The following is a 17,783-nucleotide window of genomic DNA, read 5'->3' on the forward strand; positions in this document are numbered from 1 at the left end:
TACAATGTCAGTATAAATGATAAAATGACATGTAATATTAACAGTAACAACTAAGTATTATAATAGGCCGATCAGTCTAATATTAACGTTAACAACTGTAATGATGAAACGCGGAGGACTGATTATGTAAATAATGTTGAGGTTGAAGCTGAGCAGCTCTAAGATTCACTTTAAATTTTTTAATGATGATAAATGTAAGTCTGATATTAAAAGTTCAAGCTCTTCGATTAACTGTTGGTGCTTACTGCTGTGTTGACAGTATTAAGAAGAATTCTCAATATTGTAAATGGACTTGAGCTTATATAGCGCTTTTTTAGTCTCCTGACTACTCAAAGTGCTGTCACACCTACACAATCACACACTGGTGGAAGAGGTTGCTATGTGGTGAGACTATCAGATATAACTAATCCCATTCATACGCAAGTGTCTTGCCCAAGGACACATCGGACATGTTGCTGCAGGAACAGGGGATCGAACCCTCCACCTTCCGGTTGAGAGATGGTGATTCTACCAACTGAGCCACAGCCGCCCAAAATGTTACTTTTTGCAAGTGAGTTCATTGCCAGCTAGTTAGGTGTTGCTCCTCCCTGACAGACTTGGCATGGTTAAACAGAATCCACTATCTCAGCATCAGCTTCCAGCACTAAGTGCCCCTCATACAGCCAGAGCAGCTGGTAGTCTCTAAGGCAGCGTTGTGATCACGGACACAAAGTGTATGTTATTAACATTATAATAAAAAGAAAAAAATTGCACAGGACTATTTTTGTGACTGCAAGTTTGAACGTAGTGTATGGTGGTCATAAAACTCCAAACTGTAAGTCTAGTGTACAAATCAAAAATGTCTAATATTCAAGGAAGTATTTAGTCTTAACTTCATTAATAGAACATTTTAAAAGTAAACATAGTCATATCCAATAGAAGGGCGGTCTCCAGCAGTAATCAGAATAAATGGTAACTATGCAGTGGACTCCTGATGGGATGTTGGATTCTTTCTAGCTGTTTATACACAGTGTAAGTATGGAAGGAGGCTGCAGGAAAAGAGAGGGAATGCCTTTGCTAGTTCATAATGCTAACCTGGTAAAGTGCTGCTAAAATCTTTTTATTATCTACTTATCTACTGCTATGAATCTATATATATCGATTGTTTCCCTTTCATCTTCGTCATTTCCTACGGGATCAGGATGGGATGTCTGGAGGTGTGAGAGGTCCTTGGACTGAAGTCTTTTGTATTTATTTAAGTATTATATTAAAATGTGTTTGCACTTGGTTCTTTTTGAATGTGCAAATGGTTTCTTGGAACACAACTCGTTTGGACTGTTGCAGAATGTATGTCCATGTCAGCCAATGTAGAAGATGCCTCCGTTTAACAGTAAGTCTTTCATGAAGCAACAAATTAATTCTATCATGAAAGTCAATGTCTCACAAACACACACACTTGCATCTTTCTACTTCTGCATCCAAAATAAGGGGAAGTGGCAGCACAACAAAGACTCTTCTTAATGCTGCTGGAGAAGCTGTGCCAGGCAGGATGTGTCTTTTAAACTGAGCTCCCTGTGTGTGTGTGTGTGTGTGTGTGTGTGTGTGTGTGTGTGTGTGTGTGTGTGTGTGTGTGTGTGTGTGTGTGTGTGTGTGTGTGTGTGTGTGTGTGGAGCACACAGATTAGCTGCTGCACCTGTTGCTAAGTCAAGTATCCATGATGATGAAGGGTTCAGACTCCGGCAAACAATCCAAAGGCTGAGGACCCCTCAGTGCCCTGATCACCAGAAGATCACTTTCTATAAATCCAACACCAGTTCACTTATTAAATACTTCTGTATTCATACGATTTATAGTCATCTGTGGCTCTGAAGGAGCTTTATCCTTCAGAGAAAAATCTCAGGGAGACAAACTTGGGGAACCCCCCACGTTCCCTATCCCTCTTCCTGCATCTCATCCCATCTCCCTCCATCCCATTTTTCAAGCCCGGCACAGTTTCAGTAGATGTCTGTTTCATCATGAGCCTGGATTTGTCCAAGATTTCTGCCTTTTAATAAGGCAGTTTTTTCTTACCACTGTAACTTTTGCTGCTTTGCTAAAGTGCTCATGATGGATAGGCCGGATCTTTGTAACATAGCAATAAGTAAGGTCTTTTACCTGCTTTTTGTAACATAACAATGAGTAAGGTCTTTTACCTGCTTTTTGTAACATAACAATGAGTAAGGTCTTTTACCTGCTTTTTGTAACATAACAATAAGTAAGGTCTTTTACCTGCTTTTTGTAAATTGTCTTGAGATAACAGTTATGAATTGGCGCTATACAAATAAAGTTTGATTGATCTTATAATGCCAAAGCTTGTCATTGAACCCATGTCCAATGACAGCCACTCTTAATAAATTATAAAGAGAGTCTCTCTTTATAAATTATAATTTATAAAGAGAGACTCTCTTTATAAATTATAATTTATAAAGAGAGGGTATAAATCATTGAAGTTGGATAGGTGTTGTTTACTCTCAAAAATGAATATTAGTTGGATAATGGGAAATGTAGGAGTCAGGGTTTCTGAAGCTGAACTCAAACCAGAACTAAATAGCTGAGAGATTCAGAGATCAAAAGTCAAAGTAGCAGTTTCTTAGTTTATATGTAGCTGGAGATGCACTTTAACTTATAGTATCACTGATTGCACATCTCCCTATGTCAATACTGTCCATTTAAAAACTCTGTTTTTGCACATTTACATTTAATCGTTCATATTTAAGACTAGTAATACTAAGTTAAATCCTTGTTGTATATATTCTCATTCTTAGTTTTGATATTTTTAGTGCTGATTTACTTTGTATTTAATATTATATTGTGTTTTTTGCTAATATTGTGTGTTTGGATAACTTGCTGCTGTAACGCCACAATTTCCCAGTTTGGGATCAATAAAGTAATTCTATTCTATTCTATTCTATTCTATTCTATACTTGCATTTAACTACTTGTAGGCATGTGTTTGATGGCAGACTCGTGTTCTGTTCGTTGCGTAAACTTACCATGTTCTCGAAAATGAAGACGCAGACGCAGGATGCATTATACACAGGAACTGTAGGGGCAGTAAAGAGGCAGAGGGGATGTAACAAAGTCAACACAGCAGCAGGAATAACAATGACAGAAAGTTTTTTGTCGACAAACATTTTTTCCCTTTTATTGTATAATGTTTTTATTTGTTTCATGTTTTGTCTGTGCAGCAATTTTCCAGTATCCGAGACAAAGTTTTCCAGAGGGAGACAAATAAAGAAACCTTGACCTTGACAATACTCAGATACAAATATTAAGGCCAATTACAGCTGGTGCTGATAGAGTATGAAATTCAAAGTGTAAAGAACAACAAATGGATTAAAGTGTGAGATGAGTCAAGTAACAAACAAATAATTTGTTGATATAGGAATTGACCTTCAAATATTTACATCTGGAATAAAATCTAAGTTTTCCTAACAAAATCAAATTATTCATCAAGAAGGCTTTAGCTTTTATCATACATACTCCAGTTTTTGGAGGGTTCGATTTAATAATCTTGGCAATGTAAACAGCCCAGTAAAACATGTTCTACAGTCTCAATATCCCTCTCACAAAATCCACATGAGGAATTATTGAAGTTCAGTCTCACATGTAAGAAGTCATTGGATGGATAGATGTCATTTAGAATGTTTCAAAGTTACTTCTTCAGCTTTAGGGAGAACTGAGCCTCTTTTTCAGTGTAACCTTCAGGACATATCTTCTACTTATTTGATAAGGGTAATATTGTACTGGGAGAATAGTTCTGATTAACTTGTTTGAAAACTGTTTGATGCATAAATTCACACCTTCAATACTGAGTGGCCTCATCTCTGATTTAAATGCATCAATGCAAAGAGTTGATTGATCGTGTAAGTTTTTCACATTTAGTTCCATTGATGCATCTGTGATGACCCCTCCCTCTTGACTCCCACTCTGCCTGCCTTTGCATTTTTGCTCGTCTCTCAGTCCTGTTCTTTCAGGTGCTTGGCGTTGGCATGTGGGTGGAGCTTGGAGGGTCATCAGCGGTTACCTGCTCAGCTGAGTATGGCCTTCTGAAAGGCATAAAGGGTCTCCCTGATTGAGACTCTAGTCACTCTCAGTTGGGCATGCTCCTTTCCTTTGTTTGGTCTGCTGCCCTTCACACATCACATTTTCATTCACACAGATATTTCAGACATGACTGATTCTTCATACCTACATTTCACATTAGTTGTTTAATAAATGTGATTATTTCAGTTAAACAAAGATAATTTTTAACAATAGATAATTTGCTGTTTTTTTATCGGTGTGTGGCTTCCCCTTTGTTACCAGCTCAGTGGGAATTCTTTGTAGTTACTCAGTACTTAATCATTACCTAAGTGTTACTTACTTCTTTTGTGTACCCTATAGTTAAAATAGGCATTATAATGAGTAAAGTGATTGTAAAGTGTTTCCTTCCTCTCTTGCTATATTAGTGCAGATAAGTTGCAGTTGTTCAAAGATAATTTTCCCCCATAAATCAAAGACCTGAAACAAGACATTGGAAGATGGTCTGATTGGAAGATTAATTTAATAGGAAAAATCTATCTTTTCAAGATGATGTGGCTATTGAATCTTCTATTCATATCACACTACACCGACATTAAGTCACTTCTCTCCTTCTATATTTGGTCTTATAAAGCTCACAGACTAAAGAGAAAATGACTGCATTATCCTTCCTAACAGCTCAAATATTTTATATTGACCATATAATCAACAACATAAATGAGGAACTATGGATAGATATATAAAACCAACAGTTACCGCCCTTTAGCCATTTCCTGAACACAAAAGGAAAACAGTACATTTCTTTATTAACAGTACAATAAATACTAGTCAAGAAAAAGGAATTCCCAAACATAAAAAATTTGAATAATCCATCGATGACTATTTAAAACTTTCAACTCGACTGGTAGACATGTATGAACTGTGGAATTCAGAATGTTGTTTAATTTTTCCTTAAACAAGCTGAAGACTAAAAATAAATAAGACATACTGAAAGTCTTAAAGGTTTTTAAAATTGGAAACTTCAACATTGAAAAATAGTGCCAATAGGAAGAGGGGAAATTCTAAATAAAAATCCCAGCTCCAATGTGACTCATGCATGCTTTTTACTATTGCAACAAACTTAAGATGATAATTCAAAATGGATTTTAAAAACTTGAAATTATAAAGTTGAGTTCTCTCCAGCGAAATCTACTTGGAAAGATATCTAAGTAGATTTAGTAACAGCAAATTCTATTTTCCAACATTAGTCTATAAAAGGTTTATATTTAAAAAAAAGTAAAATACAGAAGCACATAAACTTTAAAAATTAAAAATACTTTGAGATTTGAAGACACTGTCAAAGGCCAGCCCGGTTTATAAGGCTCTGTAGACTAAGTGAAGTTAAAAATCACACAGCTTCACTCAAACTCTAAGGGACCCCTTCATCTGCTGTGTCTATATATATATATATGATTACTTATGTTGAAACACTGATTTTACTGATGTACTCAGACCCTTACTCAATAAAATATAATTATTGAATTTCTAAACATCCCATTGTTTTCCTTTGTATGAATAACCAAAGAGCCAAAAAAGTGTGGAAGCTTGCACTTTATTGGAAAAATCAAACAAACAAAAATATAATCTGCAGGGGCAATACAGCAAATATGCTCAGTCAATGAATAAAGGGCCACTTTAATGTTCAGACTGTCTTCCTGCAGTCCTGTGATTGGCAGGATTAGTTTTATATACACAAAGCACCGATCAACAGTGCTCTATTGTCCTGCACAACCAGACTGCCCCTAACCTATCCCCCTGATACCAGTCTGAAGCTACAAGCCATACCCCCTCATATCTACACATTGTTCTAAACCCCCTGCTGCTCGCCTATGGAAACCAGATCTGAGCATGAAAGGGACCCTGCACATTCAGGCAGGAACTTTGGAAATCCAACAGGGAATGGCATGCCAAAAGCTTCAAAGAATATTTGCAGATTCTTCCTAATTCAATGCTCCCTCCCTCACAACATGTAGTGTTTCTTCTGATGTTAAAAATGAATAGAAATCCACCACACCTATTTCACTGTGCTAATTATCACGTTCACACACATCTTCAATCTGAGCCGTCTAGCCACAGATTACTGTACCAGGCATCCTGCCAGTACAGAGAATATTTAGTGCCCCAAAAGCAAAACATGTCATCTCTTTAAACTTTATATTAGTTTCTTTTTTCAAACAAATCATCTCAATCACTCAAAATCCAATTCTACAAGCAATCATACCTCTATATATGAACCTGAAAACCTCCCACAAAGAGGAGGTCAATGGCTAGTTACATACTTTTTTTTTTAACATCCTCTCTGTTGGTAATCATAAATAAATACAAACAAAACACAAGGAATGTCTACTGCAAACAATACATACAAAAGAAAGAAAGAAAAACAGTGTGGTATAAAGAGTAGCTGAAATTGTTTTTCTGATCTGGGATGTGTTACTCATGGTTTGTAATCAGAAAGAAGTGACAGCTTCGCCTGGAGAAAGAGGAACAGAAAGGCATCCCAACAGTGCGATAGCCTCACAGCCTCCATTTTTTTTTTCAGGTACATAATCATTGATGTCAGAAAGCTCTCCCTTTGGGTGGTGTGTTCCTCTAGGACCAGGAAACAGTGGGGGACCACATGGTGTTCTCCTCCTTCTGTGACTTGACGAGATGGGCACAATGTCCACTGGGATGTCTCTCTGAGATGGCCCATAGCTGCTCCTGGTCACCATGGTTTATTCAACATGTCCTATTTGGGCCGTGCTTTCTCAGAGAGGTGAGTTCATTAAAAGCAAACTTTGTGTTTGCTTTGTTATTAGACGTTGTTGTTATCATCATCAAACAGGAAAGACTCCTTCTCCCTCAGGTTACATAAACTGCATCTGGTAATATAGAAAGAAAAACAGTGTCAACTTTTTGAAACTAGACACATTTTGGTCCAAACAACCTTACATGACCAGTATCCAGAACTTTATTTTCCAGGAATCAGTATCGCTGGTCATTTTTTATGAATCCTGAAGAGTTCAAAGTGTCTGGGACTCAATAAAAACACAACTTTCCACCTGGATGGGCATGGCTTTGCAGGACTAGGCAGTGCATCTCTGCAAGTATGAGGTCTGCTGTAAGTATGCAAATAATATAAATAGGTAAAAAAAAATTAACTTTTTAGGCTTTGCTAGATTTTTCAAAGATCTTCTAATGGCACCCCTCCACTGTGTTGTTACTGAGTCCCAATAATATCATATAAACAATCAGTAGCCTAGTCTTCTCTTCAGACCATGAATAGGATGTTCTGTTTACATCCTATTGCCATGTATCGACATCAACAAGGCATACCAAAACAACTTAACGTGCATATATCCAAGGACCTGTCAAACACAAGCCTCTGTGAAAATACAAGTGGAACTGTCATTCACCTTCAGCAGAAACCTTACCAGTCATATCTTACTGGGAGACTAAAGTTTGTGATGGGTGCTGAGTGTGCAAATCAGACAAATGGGAAGTCAATAGTGAGAGCATCTCAAAGTGTTGTGACTTAACACCCAGTTCTGCTGTAACACAGCCGTATTCATCATGCACTCTGTCTTCACTCAATATAATATTGAACCTTTTGGTACAGCATTCACGGTTCAATACCCGCTTGTGAATTGCAATATATTCAGTTTTTCTTACAACTATCTTCCATGCATTGAAATTCTCTCTAAATTGACTATGTGTATGCCCGTGTGTCCACGCGCTGGGATGAGGAAACTCCTCCCCAGAGTAAATATCCAATAATCATGAGCTAAAGGGGGAAGCTGGAAATACTGGTGTCAGATTTCACACATTACTTTTACATAGAGAGCAATGAGGAGAGGCAGCACCGCCCTCTTTCAAATCAGTGGTGTGGGGATAATGAAAAGGAGAAAACATTGTTTTACACCATCTGTCTACTTAAGAGGAAACTTGGCCAAGTTTACATGAACAGACCACAGCAGGCTGTAACATGACTAACATGAACTCAATGACTGATGTCACAGCCACCAGCTGATACCTGCACGATGCAGCTAACCCATGATGTTTGAAACAAAGTTACCGCACACAATGACATAAACGCTTTATGACCAGTTTCTGTGTGAGAATCTGAGAAAAATATAATATATATATATATATATTAAATTAGTGAAATGTCTTCCTATTTGTACAGGGGTCTACATGGCACTACTTAAATGCTGTCTTCTTTTCACTGAGACTGAACTGTACACCAGGAATGTGTATAAATGGAAAAGTTGTTTTGCTTAAAAGTAAAATAACAAAATAGTTTTGGAATAAAAAAAAAAAAAAAAGTATTTGCCTAAAACGCATGAGAATGGAATTCCAAAAAAAAAACCCCAAAACACTTAAACAGCCCGGTCCGTCAGAATCGAACTGAACCGAAGGTTTTGAACTGTGGGCTGACTGTATTGTTGCATCCCTTGTCGTCACGGTTACACTGTGAACTGGAGTTGAAATGAAACACGCGGAGAAGACAACCTGTACCTAAAGATGCTCTATGAGAAATTCTGAAGAAAGGTCTGGTGGTGGTCTTTAGTGCTCCCTGATTGAGCAACACAGCACAGACTTCTTCAAAAAATTTTAGTGAGGGAAACATATCGCAATATAGTAAAGCACATGTTTTGATGTCATGCAAAACAACTAGTGGGCCTAAAAGGTTAGATATTCCTGAATGATGAAAGCACACATTTTGACCACATTTATTAATGTTCAGCAAAAAAGGAGCATCAATGCTTGTTTACGTCCACTACTAGCCTGTAGATGTTGGGCTGTGGAGGAAGAAGAATGGATTTAACAGATTCAGCAATCAATTACTTGTGCGCCTGGATTTTGCCCAAATGGGTTGGCTGGCCTCATCACAGGCTGGGTGTACATCATGGTGGGTTGTGTCATCATCATCGAGCCCATGTGAGGAGGCTAATGACAGAGAAGACAACATAGCATGGATGAGTTCATGCTGAAACTAAACAATGAACAGAGCTTCTCTTAAATTATCTTAGTTAGTTGCTGCCAATTCCACGGTCTTGAAAAAGTCAAATAGGACCCTGCTGCGCTAATCTTAATTAGACTCTATTCAGTCCGTGGTGCCTGCTGGAAATGAACATGAAATAGACTCCTCCTTCAGAATATGACAGAAAGTATTGACGCTCACCTTTAATGAAAGAATACTTTTGATGGATCTGTTAAGTTCAGCCAAAAAGGTTTAAGCCAAATAGGTACATGTTTCTGTCTTGTGTGCCGATGGGCTCTGAGTTTGTGTGTTAGAATATGTGTGACAGGAGTTGAACAAATCCCAGCTGACTTACCATTGCATATGCCATCATGCCCGTTGGTGTGGTTGGAGGGAAGGCCATGACAGATGGAGCCTGAAGAGACACAAACAACACGGACACAAATTCAGGACACAGCCTTATCCAACACGAGTTGTCCAAGGCATTACAATGGTTTATCAGGACACAGTTAAGGTTGGACTATGGCATACACTGGTTACAGAAACCTAAACTTGTTTTTTAGTACTACCGGGTCACCTCTGATCATTTTTCAGAATGGGTTGGAGGATGTTTTTAATCCCATGTGAATCAACCATATCTATAATTTGTGAAGTAAAAATTCCAGGGCAAACTACCTGCCATGTTACAACAAACACAGATAAAAGTCAGTTAGAATCCGCCTCTCATTCATTTGGGGCAGAATTTATTTCAAGATGGTCTCCGTTTCTTTTTTCCCTGTTGGAGTAATGGAAGCTAGAGGTTCTGACAACACTGTAAATTAGTCTAGTTCATCTCGCTACCCACTAAGAAGACCCATTCGCTGAAAGAGCGAACTTAAATCCATCAGAAGAGCCAGATGTCGAACATGATTGGATGGATGAACAGGCTCAGATTAAACACATGATGCTAACAGGATGTGCAAAATGAAAGGTGTACTAAATTGTCTTTTTGAATCAGCTTTCAAAGTAGAGTGCAGAGCTTTATTTATTGTTGCTAGGCAACCATTCAATCACCCCCACTGACATTGGGGGTCATTCCCAAATTGCCAGAGGTCTCCAGGTAAGGCTGAACATGTGCATTTATTTGAGGTGTGTCCCCAAAGACGTCCATTTTCAAATCATGACTGTAGAACACTTTGAGTCAACAAAGTAATAAAAACAGAAAATCAGACGATAAAAAAGTTGTATTGTCTTCCTTTAATGTTGAGTGTTCACAAGGTTTTACTGGGAGCAGGATATCTGCAGATGTCATCTTCTCCTTCACATTAAAGTTAGGTATTGTCGAAAAAAAAAAATGACTTCTTTGTTTTTATGTGGGGCCAACAGTTGGTGCTTCTGATCAAACTATGATAAACTTTGATATATATACAGATAAACGTTAAACAATTATAGCATGATATAGATGTTGGGTTGTGCTGTTGAGCAGAAAAAATAATAAATAAACAAAGCTTTTTGACACAATTGGATAGAGACATAAACAGGACTGACTAAACTTTCCTCAGAAAAAGTCTCAAATATTACCATGAGACTCGATTCAGCCAGACTCGTATAGGAGAAAGATCAGAATACTTTGAAGAGACAGAAATGAGAAAAGAAGGAGAGTAAAAAGGAGTGAGTGTTGAGTCCTGGCAGGTGCAGAGCTCCTTGTAGAGATATCAAAGTACAGACTCTTTCTGTGAGCAGCCTGCTTTTCCATCAGAGCCTGCAGTTATAACAAACCCAGATCTGTCTCATGACCAGCCCTCTTGGGAAAGAGAAGTTTCATTAACTATTCACTAATTGGCAAGGGATGCACGAGTGAGTCAGAGTGATGCTGGTGCCAAAAAGTAGAGCTGATCACAAACTGTATCATTGCATTGAGAGCGGTTCTTCACAGTTTCTCCTCTGTGACAGTGTTTGGTTAGTTTGTAGTACTTGTCAGTGTTCCTCCATTAATCAATCAGTGACACAAAAAGCCTTTTTGCTTCATGATACCTTTCATATTTTACAGATTGAGTCAGATTTTTTTTCTGAATCAGCATCAATCAAGTAGAAAAATCTTTCTCCCTTAGAGTACTAATGATCAACAGCAAAACACTTTGTCATATGTTAAATCAGTGATGTACTTTCAGAAACATGGAATGACAAACTGCAGATTCAGAGTACAGAGGTACTGTAAAATCTGGAATATAACACGCACCTTGTTTTTGAAGGTCACTCAGAGAGAGAAAAAAGTTTAAACCGTCTTCCTGCAGGACATTTTCTATTGTGTCAATAACGTGCAGTTTCTGTTCAAGTTCTGTGTTTTCACTTTGTGGAGTTTGAAGTCCTACTAGCTACAGTACAGTAGTTGAGTTCTCAGCCTGCAGGGAAAGTTGTGAGGCACAGACTCCTAGCTTGCGAGTCGCGCTGCCCGACTCCGCTGGTCACTCTTTAACTTTAAAGAGGTTTATTTACGGAACAATTTACCACTGTTTTTAAATGCATGATTATGACCCCGTGAGGGAAGGAAAGATGTTAAAAAGTCGCACAGACTGGTCTGTGTCGCTGTCTTCCCCAGCACAATGTGCACTCAGCTTTCAATACACAATGAATGGGGATGGGATTTTCAATCACGTCAGGTCCACGTATTGATTGTTGCTTCTGCACCCGCTGTAATGACGACGCATTTGTCAGTTTTTTATACTGGGATATTGGTCGCTCCGGTGTATAACAGCCACATTTTAAGACAAAGAAATAGGTAAATAGGTGCGTCTTAAACACTGGATTTTACAGTAATACATTCATTCTTCTTTAAACTTTTGCTTTAGGAAAGATTTCTTTTTTTTTATTACTTTCTAATCTGAACCATTCCCTACAGTCATTTTCCCTTTTCTCTGTCATTAAAGTATGCTTCACAAGTCCTGCGCAGGGCTTTGAACCAGATGTTGAACAGCATAAATGCGTAGAAGAAAGTCAAAGGAAAACAAGAAAAAGGTAAATGTAATTAGTATGTGAATGTGGTGTGGACTGCGTAATGTGACATGTAGTTTAAAAAATGGTTTAAGGGGTAAGAAGATTAAAAAAGCATTTTATAAGTGCTGTCCATTTAGCTCCTCTGTCCAGCAGAAAGATGTCGCCCCTGACTACCAGAGATGTCCTCATGGTAAAATGCCTCATTGTGCTTGTTGTGGTGCAACTCCTTCTGGTAAAAACATTTTCTGTTCTTAATAGAAGACGGTAGGCCCTGTCAGATAATGGATACAGGTTGTGGTTGCTGATGAAAACCTACCATGGATGCAGGGTTCCAGGTGGTAGAAGGAGCTGTCTTTGGTGTCCAGTTGGTTCCACCTGTCAGCTTCTTCTCACCAGGCTGACTCCAGTGAAGATCACTAGAGAGATCAAGTCAAAGTATAACTCATGTGTAGTACTCGTGAAAGTGACCAACAGTGGTGGCTGGTCAATAGAGGGCGCTAGATTGCTGTCCTACCACTCTCCACAAGAAACTTTTAATGAATAGGATTTTTCTAAATGAGATTTAAAATATATATAAACATTTTTAAAATAGCTAAGTAAATATAATGTAGCTGTTGAGTAAATTGTATAAACTGAAATAATAATCTAGATCAAAAAAATTGGATGTCTCTAAAGTTACGAGTCGGGTATGGCTGCATCCTGGCGCTCTCTCGTCTGTGTTCTCTCGTCTCATGTGCTCTGGCACCCTGCTCCTCCAGAAATTAACAACGGCAAGTGCGTTGGGTCAAGAAGCAGTTTTACGAACTCGCGCATTAATTAATATTTACAGTCTATGATTACGTGAAGTCAACTTTATTTATATAGCACATTTATAACAGCCGAGGTGGACCAAAGTGCTGTACAGTAAATTAGGCAAAATACATTACATCCAAAACATCATAAAGACACGTAAAAGCTAAAATGTACTAATTAAAACACAAAACTATAGTAAAAGTTCTAGTAGACACTGCTACTGGGATAAAACACTCAACTAGAGATAAAAGCCAAGGAAATCCATTAATTCAAACATTACCACCGCACCAAAAGAAGACAAAGGTGTAGAAGACGGTGAAGAAGATGGAGTCACACGCCTGAGGTTTACAAGAAGCCCAAATGAATGAATAAATGAATGAAAAGACATTCAAATGAGTCACGCAGAGGGAGAGAGTTAGAGCCGTTTGTTTCAACAGCTGAACCGACGCTGCTGATTGAGCTGTGTGTTTATATATAACTATATAAAAAGCACATATACATATAGAATGGCGAAATTGCTTATTTTTTATTTAGTCTTGAATGTATAAGTACGACGGAGGACTAGGGCCACGTTACATTTTTTTTTTTTTTTAATTTCGAGATTAAAGTCATAAATTTACGAGTTTAATCTCAAAATTAAAAAAAATAAATAATTTTTTAACATGGCCCTAATCCTCCGTCGCATATAAGCACCTAGTATGTTTGTAATATATCACATGTACACTACATATATTTTTATTTCCGGAGCTTTATGTTGAAAATTAGAAGCTCAGGGGGCTCGGCTTCAGGCACACAGACGAGAGCACACAGAGGAGAGCACACAGCGGAGAGTAGCCAGGCTGCAGCCTTACAGTCTAGAAAGTTACGGAGAAAGGACCTACTTGAGATGCACTAAAATAGTGTCCCAAATGCATCTAACACCACCATCCAAAACTTTGAAGCAGATTCATCCCATGAATTGTGACATAAAGAGCGAGGCCTGCAGTGTCACTGGACCAGAGTATGGACTCTTTATTAAAGTAGATCAGAACAGCAGACCAGACTAGCAGGACAAAACTGCATTTTTTTTAAAAGTTTGTCTCCACAGAGTTTAGGAAATATATACCCGTTATTATGGGTGAAAATTGTGTTGTTTGTTCACTATAATAAGTAAAAATAGATTGTTTTCTAGGTTAAAATGACCGCCATCATGATGCTACTTCTGTCAGCCAGTTTCATGGCATTTTCCATTAGTTCATTAGCTTGATGCTAACACATACGATGTACATCCCAGTCCAACTGGGATACCCCCCACCCAGGAGAAAAATTCATTGGTGACATGAATGGATAATGTTTCTTCAATGTACTTACTTTTTAGCTGTGCCATTGCAAATTCCCAGATCTGGAAGGGACAGAGGGAGAGTTATTTATCTTATCTCTCATTACTATCATCTGTTTTTCTAAGCCTGTCACAACATGTTTCTCAAAGAGGACAATGCTGTCAGAGTGCAACCAGTTTATGTTGTCGTTTGTTTTTGCTTGACGCTGTAAATTTGTATCCGCGTGTACCACCAACCTGCCGAGGGACAGATGGAAATAAACCCTAAGGCTACAATCTGTCATATTTACATTTTCATGTTCATTTATGTGCACTGTCCCCTTTTTAAATAAATAAAATAAACTTTGAATAGAGCCCAATTTTCAATCTTTACAGCCCACTCTGGTAGTTATAGCAAGGTTCTACACGTGACACAAGCTGCAGGGATGACATAGTCCTGCTCTCTGTCATCTAATATGAAACTTGCTGCACTCTTGGAACCAGTATGATTTTCAGTTTGGCACTTTTTGATTTGATGTGAATTAGCAGCTATTTAAAAAAATTAAAATAAGTCACAATTTCATATGTAAGGGGTCATGTATGCAACAAAAGGACAAAGAAATAAGTCACTTACTGCCGACAAGATTGGCCAGGGACGAGTCCAGGTCGTTGGACACCAGTCTGTGGGGTTGCAGGCCATTCATGGTCATGTCCTGATCGGTTAAGGATGCAACTGTAGGTTTTAGGAGGCCACCTAAAACAGCTTAACCAAAAGGGGGCAGGACAAAGGGAAAGGAGAGGAGAGTAAGGGGAGGGAAGGGTGAGAGGTTGGGGGGCCCGAAAACCAGTGAAGACACAAAACAAGAAACAATAAGACAATAAAACACACAGACAAACATATGACAGAACATACACACACAGACAGAGAGAAGATGGTCAGTGTTGATGAGGCAGGAAGCAGGGCTGAAAGCTCACCAAAAAAAATAAATAAAAATGAAGCAAGCTATGACAGTGTGAGGAGTGTGTGTGCTTTTTCAACTCACCCAGTCATGCATATGCCATGCAAAAAGCCAAGGCCCCAGGGAGTGTGTGTAACCCCAGGACAAGGGAAGAGGGAAGAGAGAAAAGAAGTGTTGTGAGATTGTGAGAAGCATGGAGACCAGGGAGGGTGTTCAAACAGTAAGTGTGGTACATTTAGAAACATCAATGTATTCATACTAAGTGGTACTTAAAACCAACAACTTAATCCAATCAAGACTTAAGCCTGATAAATACCTCTGCTTCAAAACTACACTGTGGCATACGCTCTACGTCACCCTGTACCAGTGCTGAAGCCTTCATACATAGACTGACATGCACCTCCTAAAAAAAAAAATGTAACTACACATCGAAAAACATGCAGACCGCAAGCCCTGTGATTGGTCGGCTGGGTAGGTAAGTATTGGCTACATCAGGGATGTCAAACTTGCAGCCTGTGGGCCGACAGCACGTTTCATCCAATGTATTGAAACATATTTGTATGAGATTTTTTTATCATTTAAATCAAATAATTTTCTCAGAATTGTATAAAAACCGATGTATAATTAGCAACGTAAAAGGGGAATATGATGATAGGAAAATGAATTAAAGAGGGCACTGTGAACTATCTTCTCAGCAGGGAGTAACGCTGCGTTACGTTAATCAGCAAACAGCTGAACAAAAAGAGAGAGGTGACACATAATGAAGGTTTTCAAAACAGATTGAAGGAGTGGAATTTATTTCCTCAGTTGGTAATCATCCGCTCCTCTGTACCAGCTGTGCACATATACTTCTTACTATTTATGCTGGTTTATCGTCACTTAATGGCTTAAGAAGCTGAAAGACGCTCTGTATCGATCTGCAATTGAAGCGAGAAATAGAGATCCGATCACAAACGTTCATTGGTGACGCATATGGAGACCAATGATTGAATTAGGTCTTAGTGTGTGTGTGTGTGTGTGTGTGTGTGTATGTGTGTTTGTAATTTGAATGGTAATTTTGCTTTAAATGCACAACCATATTTAGCTTTGTGCCAATAAGACAGCCTCCACAGATCAATTGCAGTGGACTGATCAGTGAGAAAAAGATTTTGAGGTCTAAATGACAAAAGCAAAAGAAAATCTATAGATGGTTTCAAGTGGCAGCTGCGGAAATGGCTATAAAGACTGTCCATCCACTGAATGTTATTGTTGATTTCAGAAACATTATAGGAAGGATTTTCTATATACCCTTTTTTTACTGTTAGGTTAATTCCTTAAACAGCCACCAGACCCAATGGAGGAAAACATCACAGGAAAAGGTACTGCTTGTTTGTTTCTGCCACCATCTTTGATTTCTTGTTTTACATTATTTGTTTCATAAAGTAGGAAACTAAATCAGACAAACGCATAAATGAGACAGTGGTAGACCTTTTTTCCACTGGTCTGTAATATAAAATGAATGTTTCTGTCTTAGTGGCCTAATGCCGTTACATTACACGTCACCGATTTATTTCAAAAAGGAAAGAATCTGACTCTTGAACCATTTTTTTCTCAGTTTGACCATTTTTGTTTTGTTGTTCGGGTCCTTTCAATGGCAAACACATGCACTTCAAGTTAATATACTGTACTTGATTGAGCTAATTTGCCAGAGAAGGATAACACTGCAGCCATAAAGCCTGGGGCTACCAACTGAAACTATCTTCTGGATGATTCCAAAACTTTGTTTTCTTTTTGTTGGTCATTTACCCAAGAAGGTAAAAGGCAGATGTTCCTAACTTAACAGTCTATATATTAGAAACATGTGCTAAAAGTGTCTTGAAAGATATTCTACTTCGGTAAGTAGATGGACATTCATGAAAAATATTCCCTGAAATGTAGTTTTCACTGTTGTCTTTGACAACAAATAAACCACAATTAAAAAAAACAAAAAACAAGATGAAACTTCTATGATTTGGACAGTCAAAATACAAATACAAAAACACAGGATGGTTTTCTTACAACACATTGTCTTTGTGATGGGATACTTCAAACAGACTGACAAAGTGAGCTATGCTGTTTTTGATATTGGTGTAAAGGACATTACCACATTTGTTCATCCACATGACAGAAGCCCAATGATGTGTCAGGGGTAAAACACCAAAGACAGAGTCCTTTTGCCAAATTAACTAAAGCCACTTTTACAGTCCGATGAGACATGGATGTTTCACTTATTCTCACCAAACTCATAGATAACATAAATCACACACACAACATATCAAAGCCCAGTTGTAACTTTGTTGTGTTCCAACAGCAATGTGTCCCCCGAACCCTTGGGTGGCAGCAGAGTGAATATAGTCTGCTGGCTCCATGTGGGGACAGAGGAAACCAGTACCAGTGTGCAGTAGTGAAACAATTACCTGTACAATCCAGAGTGTTGGCATTGGTGTTGTTACCAAATACGGAGTCAAAGTCCACGTTAAGGCCTCGGGAGTTTTGTGGCACCTGGGGTGTCGGGGAGACTGTAAACCCTGGTGATGCAAAAAGAAAACCATCAGAGTCTGAATATTAATTAAACAACATTTTGGTCTCTCCAAACACAATAACAAGCCGTTAGAAAACACAGTGAATATGATCTTCCTTATTCGTACAACCGCACTCATAAACCACTTGTTTTTCATGAATACAGCAGAGCATTCAAACTT

General features: G+C 38.4%; 1 protein-coding gene across 7 annotated transcripts in view; it reads right to left on the bottom strand.

Annotated features, from left to right (window-relative positions):
- Positions 1–5,612: 5,612 nt before the first annotated feature.
- Positions 5,613–17,783, bottom strand: part of picalma (phosphatidylinositol binding clathrin assembly protein a) — a 33,179-nt gene continuing 21,008 nt past the window's right edge. For 3 of the 7 annotated variants that reach the window (XM_061056095.1, XM_061056094.1, XM_061056091.1), the window contains 7 exons: positions 17,499–17,609; positions 14,739–14,837; positions 14,158–14,188; positions 12,332–12,431; positions 9,398–9,457; positions 8,907–9,008; positions 5,613–6,940 (listed from right to left, as the gene is read on the bottom strand). In XM_061056095.1, the coding sequence (XP_060912078.1) occupies positions 6,926–6,940; positions 8,907–9,008; positions 9,398–9,457; positions 12,332–12,431; positions 14,158–14,188; positions 14,739–14,837; positions 17,499–17,609 (518 nt within the window). In that variant the 3' untranslated portion in view covers positions 5,613–6,925. The other 4 variants (XM_061056090.1, XM_061056092.1, XM_061056089.1 and 1 more) reach the window with 2 other exon arrangements.

The sequence above is a fragment of the Labrus mixtus genome, chromosome 14, assembly GCF_963584025.1.
Source record: "Labrus mixtus chromosome 14, fLabMix1.1, whole genome shotgun sequence".
NCBI lineage: Eukaryota > Metazoa > Chordata > Actinopteri > Labriformes > Labridae > Labrus > Labrus mixtus.